Genomic DNA, 16,816 nt, shown 5'->3' on the forward strand with positions numbered 1-16,816 from the left:
CAGTTTGTAAGCATCAGACAAAGAGAATTCTTAAACTTTGTCTACTACCCTAGATTCATTGCATACTTTAAGGCGCAATTTTCTTGTTTTTAGATATATACCTACAGTATTTTGAGTCCTTTTTAGCAGATAATTACTGGATAAATTTAATTTAGAAGAAAAATATATTATTTGGACTCTAGGGATCAATTGTACCCATAACATACATCTTGGAAAACATTTTCTTTGAAAAAAATTAAAATTAACTAATGCTTTGAAAATATGGCATTATGAAGTTCATATTCTACTCTAACGATTGACATATTGGAATAAATATTTTTATTCTAATTTTTTCATGTCGGAAGCATTCGGAAGTAATACAAAAAATTTCCAAACCAATTTAATTTTTTAAAGAAAGTTTAATAACCCGAAAAATATTTTTTTTAAAAATTTATTGAGATATTGTTGTTTTGTTCTATTTTGCACATTTTCCTAGAACATTTGATTTTTTTGAAACATTCCGTTTTTCTGCAACTTCTGATCCCGAGCGCATCTTTTACGGCATTTTGGAAGGTCCCCGATCTGTTACCACAGGCGAGCCGGTATCCAGAGAATGTCGTAGCCATCGTAGTCGCTTGGGCCCTGTGTGTAACACTAGAGAAGGGGCCTTCCAACCTGCCACTGCAGGTATGTTTTTATGCTCTAATGATCAGGCATCTTCGCCCTTTGATTGTTGTCCACATTCCAGCTCAACTCTGCGGCTGTACTACCAGAATGTTAGAGGTTTACGCACCAAAATTGAGGAACTGTTTTTGGCAGTTTCGGATTCCGAATATGATGTCATCGTGCTCACTGAAACGTGGTTGAACGACGAGATTACTTCGGTCCAGCTGTTTGGTCATCAATACAACGTTTATCGTCGCGATCGTGATCCTGTCACCACTGGTCTAAGAAGAGGTGGGGCTGTTCTTGTTGCTGTGTCCAACCGTCTTACGTCTTCCCCTCTCACTGATCTCACTGGGATTGACCAAAGCATTGAACATCTGTGGGTGACTATCGAGACGGGCGAGCAGAAAATGTACATAGGCGTTGTTTATATCAGTCCAAATGATGCTGTCAATCCGTCGATTTTTGATGCTCATCTCAACTCAGCGGCCGCTGTAGCTGATTGTTTACGTCCCAACGATCGACACATCTTGCTTGGTGATTATAATCAGCCGCTTCTGAACTGGTTAAATACCTCTGCAAATTTTGCATACCCTGACCCGGCAACATCGGCATTCAGCACCTGTTCTTCGGCTCTCCTAGATGCGATGGATCTTCTGGGCAATCGACAGATAAATCTAGTCACCAACTCTCGTGGTCGTACACTCGACTTAGTTTTCGTGAACGAGCTGGATGGAGATACATAGTTGCATTGTTTCAACCCCAATGGAACCGCTAATTGAAGTGGATCATCATCACCCACCCCTACTCGTCACCCTGACCTACCCTGGTTTCACTCCGTTTGAAAGCACAACTGATACATGCTCACTAAATTTTCACAAAGCTGATTTCACGCAAATATCCGAAATATTGATGCACACAAACTGGTCGTATATTGAAAATGCTACTGATGTTGATCTTGCTGTGGACTTCTTTACCACTACATTGCACGAGTCGTTTGGAGAACACGTACCGATGAAGCGACCTGTTCGTAAACCACCCTGGTCTGATGCCCATTTGCGTATGCTGAAACGCATAAGAGCAGCCGCAATAAGACGCTTGTCATGTGCTAAAAATATGGTTAATAAACGCAGATTCAATATTGCAAGCAGCAACTACAAGCGCTACAATCGTTTCCGGTATGCTCAGCACGTCGAGCGCATGCAAAATACGTTAAAGCACAACCCGAAACGTTTTTGGTCCTTCGTCAATGAGAAGCGAAAAGAAACCTATAGGGTTTCCATCGGAGATGTATCTGGGCGAGCATAAATCGTCCAACTTAGAGCAGACTTGTAACCTTTTTGCTGAACATTTTTCCAGCGTATTCAGTACATCGCACGCCTCGTCACCTGCCATCGTTGAAGCCCTTCAGAACGTTCCCAGCAGTATGTTCAATTTAATGACCATTGACTTCTCGGAAGACGAAATTAAAGCTGCTATATCAAAGCTTAAATCGTCAACTTCTGTTGGTCCTGATGGAATTCCGTCCAACGTTCTGATAAAATGCCTTGATGCCCTGTGGAAGCCTCTCTTGACAATCTTCAACCTGTCTATTCACTCTGATAAATTTCCAAGTGCATGGAAAAGGTCATATATGTTTCCAGTTTACAAGAAAGGCAACAAGCATGACATACTGAATTATGGAGGAATCACTTCCCTTTGTTCCTGTTCAAAGGTATTGGAAATTTTGATGTCACAGAGACTTTTCACCGCTGCCAAGTCGTACATTTCTTTCGATCAACACGGCTTTTACCCTGGACGTTCGACAAATACAAATTTACTGGAGTTTGCTTCATTTTGCATCCGTACCATGGACAAAGGAGGTCAAGTCGACACAATATATACTGACCTCAGGGCTGCCTTTGATCGCATTGACCACCGTTTACTCCTAGCGAAATTAAAAAAGCTTGGGCTTGGAGACGGACTCGTGATTTGGTTCGAATCATTTCTCACGAATCGTTTTCTTACTGTGCGACTGGGAAATGCTGAGTCTTTTGTGTTCCAGAATAGCTCCGGAGTACCTCAAGGTAGCAATATCGGACCTCTCTTATTCTGTATCTATTACAATGACGTTACATACGCCCTCCCGTCGGGCTGCAGAATGCTGTATGCTGATGACCTCAAAATTTATCGGAAGATTGAAAATTATACCGACTGTTTGGAGTTGCAACAAATTTTGAACAAATTTATGGAGTGGTGCGATCTGAATTGCTTAACGGTCAGTGTGGTGAAATGCAATATCATCAGCTTTACGCGGAAAAAGAGTCCGTTTGGAATTACACTTTGAAGAACTCCACGCTTGAACGAGTTTCCGTTATAAAAGATTTAGGTGTACTGTTGGACTCAAAAATGACGTTTGAATATCATCTGAATCATGTCATTGCCAAGGCGAACCGCAATTTAGGTTTTATTCTGCGAACGACCAGAGAATTTACGAACCTACGCTGCCTACGGACTTTGTACTGTGCATTAGTTCGCTCGCACCTTGAATCGGCGGCTATCATCTGGTGCCCTAGTCATGACAATTGGGTTAATAGAATCGAATCCGTACAAGCGAAATTCACCCGCTCAGTGCTTCGAATTTGCCCCTGGCCAGTACCTGATGAATCTCCATCATATACGCAACGATGCTCCTGGCTGGAACTGGATACTCTTGCTGATCGACGAGAATACCTCAAAGCGGCGTTCGTTGGGAAATTGCTGCTCGGATGCATTGATGCTCCAAACATTCTTGCGAGGATAGACTTCAACGTGACCCCCAGACAACTGAGAAGCCGAGAATTTCTTCGGCTTGGATACCATCGAACGCTCTACGGCCAGAAAGAGCCTATTCGTGCAATGTGTGCAGTGTTTAATGATAGATGCAGTGAATTTGACTTTCATTTGACCGTAGATACTTTGTTGAACCGCTTACGAACTTCAATGTTAAGATGATTTTAATTTGTATTCTGTATCTCATGTTAGATCTTAGTATTATTTTATTTTATAATCTCTGTATTTCAATTTTTAATTCCTGACAAACTATTGTAATGCTAATGTATTGTTCTTGCCATTGATGGGTTTTTATGCCTAGTGCTTTTCCCATCTCATCCATTTAGACTTTTAGTTCGATGGATTAATAAATAAATAAATAAATAAATAAATAAATTCCGGTTAAAGATTTAGCGAAGGAATTAAGACCGCTGCTAAAATTGACTTTTTGCTCTCATATGAAACCTACTGTTTTGAATCCGTCTTGGTACATCTTCATACTTGAATGATTTGAATATTTTTTTTAGGCCACCAAGCATCAGTGAAGAATTTGAGATGATTTGGTTGATTCTTGAATTAGTGCAACCCGTTTCAATTTTTTATAGATGTTTGTATGGAAGTAGACATTTTTGCATATTAAATATATATCCTATAGGAAATTCAAATCAGCTTAAAATTAAGTTTTTCTTTAATTTATTGGTTTTGCATATTCTTAACCCTCCAAAGCCGTTCGGGTCAATATGACCCGAAGCGCACATTTCAAACATCTTTATCATCATTCCAATATACTGATGAACTGGTAGTTTTGACAGACCAAGTATGTTCTATGAAAATAATTATCAAATTAACGCCAAAAAACTAAAATTTGAGTTTTTAAAATCGGTTCATTGAGAAATGAAATACAGCTAAGCAAAGCCAAAACTGGATGTCGTTTTTTTAAAGTAAGACTTTTTTCTACCGGAAGATCTGTCATAGCGGTAAAAACTTTCATTGGACCCCAACATATCTATACATTGTCGGATAGATGGATTCTTGAAAATTTCAAACATCAATGAAATAATTAAATACAGAAAAGCTGTCAGAAGTTATGAGTATTTTAAAAATAAAATTAATTTTTCGGACTTTTAACTTTCTGAACCAGTTTCTGAAAACCTGGTAATACATATCGACTTTATTTTGAAATGTTGAGTAATTAGAATAAATTACCTACACAATGAATATAATATCATCAAAATCAGTTACCATTTACAGCCAGGAGAACGAAATCAAATTACAACTCATATTTCCCCGAAACGGATATTTAGCGAACGGCTTTGGAAGGTTAAGTGAGAAAAAAAAATTCAGCTCGCATCAAAATAAAAAAAAATCTTAATCTTCATTTTCGATATGAAATTGAACGTAAAGTGCATTTGTAAGTAAGAGCAGTCTTGTAGTTGGATTTGAATGTCCAAGGCCACGAACCTGTTATTTACAATACGGTACATTTTCCGGAAGGCTCTGCATTAGAAAAAATAGAAGCACGCAGCTAAGTTGTCTTCTCTTCTTCAGTTTTCAATTTCTTTCTAGCCCTTTAATCTATTTATAGGTTGGTTATTAGGAAATCAACACAAACATTATCGGATTGTGTTAAAAAAAAGAAAAAGCCTAGTCCGGCCTGGTTGCCCAGATATCGAAGAAAAATTCCCGTATTTATCCAAAATCTATACAAAATCCAAACCAAAGCTACATTTTGTTTATATTATGTTTGATCTATTGGGCTTGTTTCATCGTAAATCACGAGCAAACATTTTTTGGGAATGTAAAATTTTAATTGAACACCGCTGATGTGACTCAGTTGATTTTATTAAATAATTTTTCTTCTTCTTGTGTTAATTTTTCACTTTTCCTCTTGAATTTTCATATGAAAAGCCTAGATTTTGGTCAGATCTGTCCGGGTATTGCCCGGTTTTTGTATTGAAAATTTAAAATCCAATGACCGGCTTGTGCCAGGTTTTTGGGTAAAAATGCTTGGAGCCCGGTACGCTCAGAAAAATTTCTATATAGCTTTGGTATGACGTACATAATTATAAATTTTTCTTAAAATATTATTCAATTAAAGAGCAAAGTCAGGGGCTGAATATTCATGCTTGGATTATACGAAGGAAGATAGTATTGAAGCAATTTTAAAATGATTTGAAATGATTTCAAGAAGCAATTTGAGGCGCGTATATTTCCTTTGACGTTATGTTTTTTTTTATTGTTTTAAAATCATCCGATATAGTTGTCTTAATGATAAACTTAATTTTCCTTTGAACAAAAAATATGTTAGATTTGTTCGCTACGAAGCATTTTAGTATATTGTGCTATCCGGAGGTTTATTGCATACTCAAAGGCGCTTTTTGCGCTAACTGTAAATTACGATTCAAAGATGCCTTCATGAATAGGGTATGTTTAGGTAAGGTATTGAAAGTTTTTGTATGTTGTATTTTTTCGTATTTCTGGTAGGTATATGATGTGGAAACATACTCCATTATCTGATTAAATGGCTCTCATCGTAAAATTAAACAATAGGAAGGGTACGCCCATTTCTCGTTCGGAAAAAGTACGTATACCTAGTATCCCTAAGCTAAGCTATTTATAGTTTTCCATATTCCTATGCTTCATTTTTTGCTGATATGTGAAAAAGCTGAGTATTTCATGCAAAAAGTTATAACCATTTCAACACGAAAATCTGAATTCATAGAAAGTATTTTAAAACGGCAGGCTCTGCTTACTAGAGCATGCAAAAAATTCATGAAATGTTTTTGCCAAGATTATATTAATCAAGAAATTTATAGGCTTTGTTATAGTTTTTGTTTTTTTGTTTTCGGTACGGTTAAACAGCTTTAAAATTTGTAGTCAAAAACGCTAAAATTAAAACATATTTTAACCTCTAATATCTATTTTGAGGTATTTACAAGTTACCTATGTGGTTTTTTGACATGAAATGAACTGCAAGAATCAAGAAATATGTATCAAAGCTATATTTTTTTAAACTTTCTGTGCATTTGTGGTGATTTTTTAATGAAAATTATTTTTCTCATACAAATTTCTTAAAAAAAATTAAAACTCGTTTCTTTAATTCGGTGCTGGCTGAATCGTTTCAGAAAAATTTATTGAAATTTTCGGCAGTATGAACAACCAAAAAAAAAAAGTTGTGGCTGAAGACTCCTGCTAAGAGTAAAAATGTAAGAATTTCAAATTTTGATACAAAGCTTGCAGCGCTCTACTGTATATCGCCTTGCTCTAAACAAGTTAAGCTATTATTTGCAACCATTTAAAATTTTCTATGGAGTGGTTTTCAAGAGAAAGCATTTTTCTTTCGTTGCGAAGCATTATGCGAATTTTTTCAGAATTTTCAAAATTCATAACCTTTAATCTTTAATATAACCTCGACAAGAGTTATAATAAAAAAAGTTATAAATATCTCAAATATGTACTGAGTGTCAATAACCTAGGTGATAGAAAATAAATTCGTAGATTGATCTCTTTTGATATTATAAAGCAAATGCGGTTTCATTAGTTTTAAATTATATTCATTATTCCAAAAATGTTCAAAACTTGAAAAGGTACCTACATCGCAGGCCAAATTTTTAAAAGATCATTCACCGCATCGAAGTAAACAGTGGTAAAATTGTAATGTAATCATTTCGGCCTTTCAAAACCTTGAGACGAAAAAACAACCACCAAAAATCAACGAACCGAATCACTCACCCAAAAAAAACAAAAATTCGCCATTAGAAAACAATTTGAACTTTGCCAAGAGTGGCCTCCATCGTGTTGCAAAATGCTGCGGGAAATCGCCCATGCAGGCAATCGTGTGCCTTGTCCAGTCAGAGAAAAATAGATTCAAATCGAATCACTTCCAAGTGAAATCAATGCTCAATGTCTGTGCATCGATTCGATTATCGTTGTTTGATGTTCTACCTGGTCGCGTTCGTGCCTCTGTGCGTAACAAAAACAGGTAACTAACTCGCATTGAACCATGAGATAAGCTAATTTATTGAATTTGAGCGCTGAAATATATCTATCACCTACGTGTGTGGGAGTAAAAAAATAGATGGGGATGAATGGTCGGAGTTGAAGCCAGGAGTCAGCCATCAGACGAACATCATCCCACCCCCTAGTTCAATTTCCGAAAGTGAGCGAAAGGAAAGAGGAACATTCCGGATCATCAATGGTACCGGTGCTTCCATCTCCGAATTCCCGTATCTGATTTCGATCCAAAGAATAAAGGGAAAACTCAGGGAGCATATCTGCGGGGGAACATTTATCAGCACAACCTGGATTCTAACGGCAGCGCATTGCTTACAGTGAGTTTTCTTTCATTACGGCGTTATTTATGTTTTGTCAGGTGCCGTCCATGCTGCAAAAAAAAACAAGACACTTCTTCAAGCTATCACTGTGAGGAACAAACCATTCAAAATTAAATAATTTGGAAAAAGTGAAGTAGCTATCACTTTCTTTGTAATTTCTCTGAAATTTAAGTGATTTCAGTAAAAGCAGGTACCGTGAAATGGCATGTTTCAATACTATGAAACAGCAGGGTTAGATACAGATGCAACATTTGTATGCCACAAAATTGAATTTTTTATTTCAATATAATGTAATAAAAGTATAATCAGATGATAACAAAATGATGATGACATAGGTTCTAACATCGTGTGATTGTTTTTTTAACATTTTTGATTCTCAAAGAAAATTAAAAAACAAGCAATAGATGTACAAATTTTAACATTTTCCGATGCCGTAAAAAATTTTACACAATATGACGGATTGGCTTAACGATATAACCTACAACCTTTATGTATATTGCTTTCATTCACCCATACCAACACTGTTGGTGTAAAAATATTTTTCGGACAATCACCAATTTTTTTTTTAGTTTTTATAATTCAGTTACAAGTCTGGGGTAAGATGCATCCAAATGCAAATGAAAGATTCACATATTAAATCTCGTTTCCATATGCTGGAATATGATTGTTGTGAATCACGTGTTTGTTAATTTCTAAATCTCATCCATAAAAGCATTCCTTTTTACCCCTAAATGTATGCAGCACCCTTATGCTTTTTTTAATAACATTTTTGACACAAAAAATGTGAAATTCAATGCGAACAAAATCAAATATTACTGCAATCGATGCTTCATGCGTTTGACATCAAAAATTTATCAAAAACAATAAAATTGCAAACGTTTTCATTTCATTTTTCAATTAAAACAAAGTTTCTTGCATCTTACTACTTTTTCTTACCAGGGCGAAAATTGCGCACTCAGAAGAAATCTTATAGTAAATTTCATAAGACACGTCTTATGAGCCCCTTTTTTTAGTCCAAAATAATTTTTCATAAGAGCCTTATTAAATTTTTCTTCTTTCTTTTGAATGGCCAGTTCGTGTGTTTGTTTACGAACTATACCTACTGCAAGTTTTGTCAAACGTGAATGTGGAAGTGTTGTTGGGCTACATTGTTGCTTCTTTTATTATTTTCTCGAAAGTTGTTGGATTTTAGTGTTGAAATGGCAGTTGCATATTTATTATTTGGTTGATTATCAATAAAAGATTTAGAATCGGCACTGGCTCAAGTGACTCAGAGCGAGATATTATTAAGCTTAATGAATCTTGTTACTTCTAGGTAAGTTTTCTGTTTTTATTAGTTAATAGTGATTGTCGTTGAGTATAAGACTTGGGAAGTTATTTCTTGATAACGTATATTTAAAACATGTAAAAAGTATATGTTGGTTATTTTCAGTCGTATTGCAAATTTCCCATTTGTCATTTTCGGTCATTTTCCAAAGGAAAAGTTTCTGTTAATTTAGTGTGTGGAAAGTTCTTAATCTTCCCATCGTGACTATTTGTTGTGTTCCCAAATTTAAATCCGAGAACCAAGGCTTTAGTATCGGCTTTTTTAGTATTTCAAAGTGGTTTTCCCTTTATTACGTGAAATTTCTTTATATTTTTCTTGCCATTCTAACAAGGATTCATTTTTTGCCAGGTTCAGTGCGTCCATCAGAGGTATTTTTGAGTATATTATTTGTTGTGCATTGCAGCCTTGTTTCGAGAGTTGATCAGCGATTTCGTTCCCATACCTAGATGTTGCAGTGTCCTGGGACCCACTGAAGTTTAAATATTTTATCGGTGATTTCTAGTTTTTTAATTTATTTTATTTATATTTATATTTAATTTTAATTTAATATTTCGTTAATTATAAAGTTATCTTTAACATAGCAATTTTTTAATGATTGAAGCCCGGATTTAGAATCGGTGCATATCACGAACTTATTTTCTGTGCTGGAATTGATTTTATCAATGGCTGTATTGATTGCTAATAATTCTATGTTCATTATAGATAGTTCTTTGTTTACTCTCGAGTTGAATTTATCTTGGTTGTGTTTAATTTATATTCCTATTCCGCTACTTTGACTTGTTTTCGAACCACTTATGAAATTCTTTCAAAAAAAAATGATGCGAAAATCAAATAAATTGGAATGAATTGCATGAAATATTGTATGCAACAAAATTGCATTCTGTATCATTATATAAAATCAAGAATACAAAAGGTGAAATAACTCTTATCTTCCAAAATTTACTTTTTTTAGTTTCTTTCGGATACTTGATTTTTTTTCGAAATTTACAAAAAATACTTCATACTTTTTTTTTCAACCCTTCGAGTTTTTTGAAAATTTCGAAGGAGGGGGGGGGGGGGTGACAAAAGAAGGAATTGATATTTGTTCCAGCCTTTTTAGCGTCTATCAAATTATCAACTGAAAATTGAAGAAGAGATAGGAAAAACAGTATTTTTTTAAGGCATGGGAGGAGGGGAGAATGGGGTTATGTGATCCAAATTTCTAATTTTTATCTCACCTTTTCGAAAAAAAAATAACTCGCCGTCTTTTACATTTTTTGAAAGTGTGTATGCTTCAAAACTTAATAGGATACATCAACCCCCAGATGAACTAGAAACATTTTCATGGGACGAAAAAAAAAGTGTTATTTTTTAAGTTCAAGGAGACTTGATTCTTTATTCAGGATGCCCTTTGAAAAAAAAATCAAGCTTAAAGGTCAAGGTCAAGATAAAAGATCCAATAATTATTGTCCAAATTAGTTCTTATTTCACAGTTTATAAGTGTCAGGCAATGATTATCAATGATAATTCTAAAAGTTCGATTATTATTTATCTTTTATTCATTGCACACTAGAAGGGGCAATTTTTTAATTTTCAGGCCGGAACAAATTTAAAATCCTTTATTTGTCACTCAGAGTTCAAACTTTACAAAGGAGAAAGCGAAAAAAAAATCAAAGTAACAATAATTTACAAAGCTCATAGTGTTAAATTTTGTTCTGAAACTTCTTTGATTACTGTAAACTTGGGTATCATGCAACACTTTTCAACTTCAATGGCTTCTGAAAACTTAATGTCCACAGGTAATCATATCATTTGTACATCAAAAGTTTTAAGGTTTAAGGGACATCATACTGAAGTAGTCAGAAAAATTATAGGTTTCATCAGTAATTTTTTAATTTACGAAAACATGTGATTTTCACCGCAGACACCAGATGCCCAGACTGACCACTGAAGGCTGATTTTGGGGTTGGGGTTTAACCCACCCCCCCCCCCTCCCCATGGAGATTTTTCCAAGTGAAATTTCTTAGTTCAAGAAATGAATCTTCATCCAAAAAGGTGTTTTTTAAATAAGTGTTAACAAACATGTCGCAAAATTTACTCCTGTGTCACTCTAGGCCTATGACATTCAATTCTGCGACAGTACATGACATTTACGATTTTAAACTAGTTTTTTATTGACAGTTTGGATTTACAATTTAATACAAAACCGTTTCTTGTCTTTAAAATTGGCATTTATTAAGAAATGTTTCCAAATAAGTTTATCCATAACGTTCTAACAAATCACTGTGATAATAATAAAAACTTTAATATCATAACAAATTCTATGCTGCTATGAAATATTCTTAAAGAATCCAACCAGTTTAAACATCAAGTTTTATTTGTGTTCTGAATATTCAACTCGACATTCAAACAATTTTTATAAATTACACAAGGCCACAAAATTCACAATTAATTTAGGTGCAATGAATTTAAGAGGAAATTTTGATTGATTGTCTTGCAACTTTTGAAAAAAAAGGAGTAAATTATTTAAGAAAATTCTCCAATTTTCTGATAAAACTTAAAAATATAAAAATAAAAAATTAAATATAGGGTTTTCCTCAAACCTGTAAGTCATTTTGACTTATGCGAAAACGTTTATTGAAGTTTTCTTTTTGTTTACTTTTCCCAATTTTGAAAAATAATAGATTTTAAACGAAGATGAATTAACTTAATTATATTTGAGATATTTTTAAAGCAAAAATCAAATCGTTTTGCAGATTTCGAGAAATTTGTTTACCTTATTCATCAACTGAATTTTATCAATAAGTTATGGAAAAGAGCGAGTATAATTTGATAAGAAGCATTTTCATCAATTTGTTCCTCAAGAAACAAATTTTCAAATTATGAATTTGAATTGTTCTTACTAAAAGAACATGACTTTTACCGACAAGGCCGATAAATTGAGATAACATTTTATTATAATTTTCATATAAATTAACTAAATTTTTTTTTAAATAAAATTACCGAATTTCATAGTCAAACCATTAAAAAAATTTAAACAATTTTCGATTAGTTTGTCTTCGTTTTTCAAGTCAAAATTTTTGGGCTGGAAAAGGATCGAAGAATCAACTTCAAAGCTTAATTTTAATGCACAATGTTGACTCAATAAATATTAGATTTTCTGAGTTTTCCAAAAGCTTAAATTATGACAATCGTTTCAACTCTAGATCGTATCACGATAAGCGTTATCACAAAAAAAGTTAAACTGGATTCAAATACAAAGGGGTTTTCTTAATCTTTAATCTTGTTTATTAAAAATTTCACCAATGTTTTCACAATCAGAAAATCTAAAGAGAATGGATTTATTTATGGATTCATATGCTTTCGTTCTTTGATAGCTCGTGTTTCTTTAATTCTCTCCATCACCTACGAAAATGTGATTATTTTCAGGTACAAAGATGTACCAAGCGATTTTATAACATCAGTATTGATTGCAATATTCTTTGTTTGAACCACTTTTTTCTGTAACTAGCTTCAAATTATTTTAAATTTTTTTCATGGATTTGGATGAGAATATTTCGTGAACCATTTAAATTAATATTATTTAAAGTTAAAATTAAAGAATTAGCATCACTGAAATGGTAAAACAGTTAAAATGATTATTTTTTGAACATTTCAAATAAAAAAAAAATAAAAAATATATTTTGGATGGGGGGTCACTGACCAAATATTTTAATTTTTGGTGAAAATGCAAGCGTTACTGCAAGTGAATTAGCGTCAGAGTTTTTTTTTCTTTAAATTCTTCTACAAAACTCACCGTGCCTTGTTGATTGTGTGTTTTGTTATTGTTGTTAATTCTAGCCAAATTTGATTTTAAACCCCACTCCCCCCCCCCTCTCCCCCCGGGAACGAGTCCTTCGCACGGGCCTGATCTCTGATGTAGTTGAAAATCACACATTCTCAATTCACAAGAAGAACGGCGGAAATAAAAAGCTGCCTTGGCTGCCTAACAATTGCTTCATTTGTGAAGATCACTTTTAACTGCAAATTTCTTTAACCCCCCGGAACATCCGTCAAGGGTAAATTCAAGTATCCCAAAAAATATTGTAATGACACAAAAAAAATCCACTGATTGTATATTGCAAATAAATAAAACAAAAGTAAAGGTGATATTTACTAAATTTGAAAAGCAATGTGTAGTTTACAGAAGAAACTAATGAAAAACGCAACTACGAAATATACTTTCAAGTCACCATCTACAACGAAAAATCGGTGTCAGATTTTTATTCACTTTTTTCTCGAATAAATCCTGAAACTTTCCTTTCGATGAAAAACTTAGTCACATTCGAGAAATGTCTGATTTTCAAAATATCGAACTAATTTTGGATATCAAATGAGCCCTTTTACCGCCCACTGGACGAGGCAGTTTTTGAAACAATATTTGGACTCCGAGATGATGCATCTTGTAAACATTTTCCCACAAATTTAGTACATTTTTTAACAAAGTGCGTTGGTTTAAATATGATGAATATTGACAAACAATCTCAACCATCCGAGTCTGTTTAATGAGAACAGCTTAGCTTTTCCTGATCTGTTGTTCAGTTATTTTTCTTTTTAGTTAAATTTCGAACCATTTTTGAATATCGCACGTGTAATTGGTTTTATCAATGGATATAAAAAATGAACGTGAATTCGTCACATCAAAATCAAAACATTAAATGAATTCACTCACACAGCCATACGATATTTGACATTCCATGCTACGAAAAGAAAATAAAAATGACCTTCGTTTGCATCAAGATAGTAATGTTCTTTTACCATTAAAAATTCGTTTTGGTGATGTGGAAAAGCATTGAATTCGAGAAATAATTTTAGTTCCTGCGAAATTATTGCTATTTGCTTGGCAGCGGTTAAGGAACCTTATTCAAAATTATAATTTTTTGAAGAATGGATTTATTTTGAGAACAAATTACTTTCGGTCTGTGGTTTTAACAAAACTTTGAATCAATTAAATGTTCCAAATTCAGTGGATATTTGCCACAAATTTTTTTTTTCAGAATTAAAGATTTTCAAGTTGACATTTCTCACGCACATTTGCTCTCGTGTACAGATTTAGATGGGAAAATGGTAAAAAAAAAGGTCGCTTTTTAAGTTAATTTTCCCCAAGTCCAGAATTATGCCAAAAAGGCCATTACTTTTGTTTTAGACATTTCTCACGCACACTTGTTGAGTGTGTACAAATGAGCACGGAAAAATAAGCGGGCGACAAACACTGTCGTTTCTAAAATTATTTTTCCGTACATTTATATTTTTAGTGAAACAATCAGCATTCTATCATGAGCACTTCCAGTGGCAAATAGAGTTAGATAGCTTATCAATACATTCTTCACATTTATTATCCTGTTTTTTTTTTTAATTTTTCCTGAAAATTGTCTAAACAAGTTCTAATCAATCCAACGATAATTTCAATAAGTTATTTCACTCCTCAAATCTTGATAGGTATGAGTCAAAAAACAGTTAAGATAAATTGGAATTCAAGTTTATCAAGAAGTTATATGTAGTTGATTTTTTTGTCGTAGTAAATTATAAATCAACCATTCAGATTAAGATGAACACTTCAGAATTTGATTAATTATTTATTATGTAGGTACTAAAATTAATTGCCTCTCAACTAAGGATCGGTAAAACCTAGCGTTTGTATTTTTTCATCTAAATCAATCGACAATCATTGTTTGAACAACATTCATCTCTTATTTTGATACAGAAAAAAAGAGTAAACAATTTAACATTAAAGACAAAAACCAAAATGAAAACATTTTAGATATAATTCCAAACACTAATAGGTGATTCAATTAAGACAGTTCTTAATTTTTCTTGATGAAGCACAATGATTTCACGATGCTCCGTCAGATGGCGTATGATTCTGGGCGATTTGTAGTTGTATGGGCTCAACCGCCTCTGATCAGTCTGGGTATCTGGTGTCTGCGTTTTCACTCTACTGAGAAAAAGTGGTGAGTTGCAACAAACTTTGTTTTTAATGAAAAATCAACAGAAAACGTTTGAACATTTATAGTTATTTTTTTTGTGATGTCATAAGGCATAAAGCATTTTTGGTTTTGTTCGAATTGAATTGTACATTTTTTCTGTCAAAATGTTTTTTTTAAAGCATAAGGATGCTGCATATATTTAGGGGTAAAAAATACTACAAAAATTCTATTGAAATCATAAACAATTTATGTTTGGATGGATGATATCAAAAAACTCGTGATGTCAAAGCAAAACAATCATATTTCAGCTTATGGGAATGAGATTTAAAAGGTGAATCTTTGATTGGAATTTTGATGATGTTGTTGCTCAATTATAAAATTATTTATTTAAAAAAATTGGTAATTTTCGAACAATATTTTCACTCCAACAGTGTTGGTATAGGACAAAAAAAAATTGTAGGTGAAATCATGAAGCCCAACCGTTAAGCCGGGTAAAGTGTTTAAGACACTGAAGAGTGTTTAAATTTGTACATCTGCTCGACTTTTTTCAATTTTCTAACCCTGCTGGTGCATTACCCTGTTTGGCGGTATGCTTTTTTTACTACACTGTTATTCAGTCCAATTTCTTAATAAGCTGATTTCTAGACAGAGTTAATATTTTGTTGATTATATTGATTGTTCTCTCGTCAAGTAGATTTTTTGTTAGATGTTTGTAAAATAAAAAAAAAACCAGCGATCAATGAAGCTCGTTTTTTTATTTGCTTTTGCTTTATTGAAAGGTTGTGACTTACGAATCCAATTTCAGAGATGAATCACCGAAAAAAACTTTGGTTCGAGCCGAATCGACGTTCCACGATAAGGGAGGAATTTTACTGCGCGTGGGCCAGTTCGTTGAACATCCCCGATTCAATTCCGTGACCAAGGACTACGACTGTGGTCTGATACGGCTCGGTCAGGAATTCCATCGGGCCGTTCCGGTGACGTTGAAGGCTGGCATCAAACGATTTCCTCCAGGAGAAATGTGCACCGTTATGGGCTGGGGCCGGACAGCTCGTGCAAGTAACAGCCAACGGGTGAGGAAACTTTCTGTTCCCATCGTAAAGCAGCGAACCTGCAAGGAAGCTTATGTTGTCAATGATGTGACCAAACGGATGCTGTGTGCTGGCTTTGCTGCGGGAGGTCGGGACTCTTGTGATGTATAATAATTTATGACAGACATGTGGTTGAAGTCAGAATTTATGTTTACCCTTTGAGTTGCAGGGTGATTCTGGAGGGCCATTGATTTGTCGCTCGATTCAAGCCGGAATAGTTTCTTGGGCCATCGGGTGTGCGGAGAAAAATAGATACGGAGTGTACAGCGACATGTCAGCTATGAGAAGATGGATTCGAAACATAACAAATGTCTGAAGTATATGTTTTAAGAAAATTGCTATTTTAATTCAAAAGCGAATGTGAGATTTGTGAAACAAAATGCATAATTTTGAATACCATCAAATCGCCATTCACCGCCCAGGCACCATTTATCACACCCAAATTCACAAATAAACTTAAAATTTCGTCATAATAGTGTTTATCCGACAAAACAAGATATCGCATTCTCTTCTACTATCACTACTTTACCTTTTACTCCAAAATATTACTGGATTGTGTTGCCATACTCGAAATAACTGTTTGTTTTGTTTTTGTTATTGGCCGACATGTCAAATTTCACTCAGTGTTAAGCCTAGTCCACACTAGGCAACACGAACAGCGATTTTTGTTATGAGACAAACTTT

At 34.0% G+C, this 16,816-nt stretch overlaps 1 protein-coding gene across 1 annotated transcript; it reads left to right on the forward strand.

The window, feature by feature from the left end:
- The first annotated feature begins 7,338 nt into the window (after window positions 1–7,338).
- LOC129742588 (trypsin 3A1-like) lies at window positions 7,339–16,448 on the forward strand. The gene is made up of 4 exons (XM_055734505.1): window positions 7,339–7,417; window positions 7,514–7,766; window positions 15,847–16,237; window positions 16,302–16,448. The coding sequence occupies exons 1-4, from the start codon at window positions 7,339–7,341 to the stop codon at window positions 16,446–16,448; spliced, it is 870 nt and encodes a 289-aa protein (XP_055590480.1).
- Window positions 16,449–16,816: the final 368 nt, after the last annotated feature.

Source organism: Uranotaenia lowii, chromosome 2, assembly GCF_029784155.1.
Source record: "Uranotaenia lowii strain MFRU-FL chromosome 2, ASM2978415v1, whole genome shotgun sequence".
Taxonomy (NCBI): domain Eukaryota; kingdom Metazoa; phylum Arthropoda; class Insecta; order Diptera; family Culicidae; genus Uranotaenia; species Uranotaenia lowii.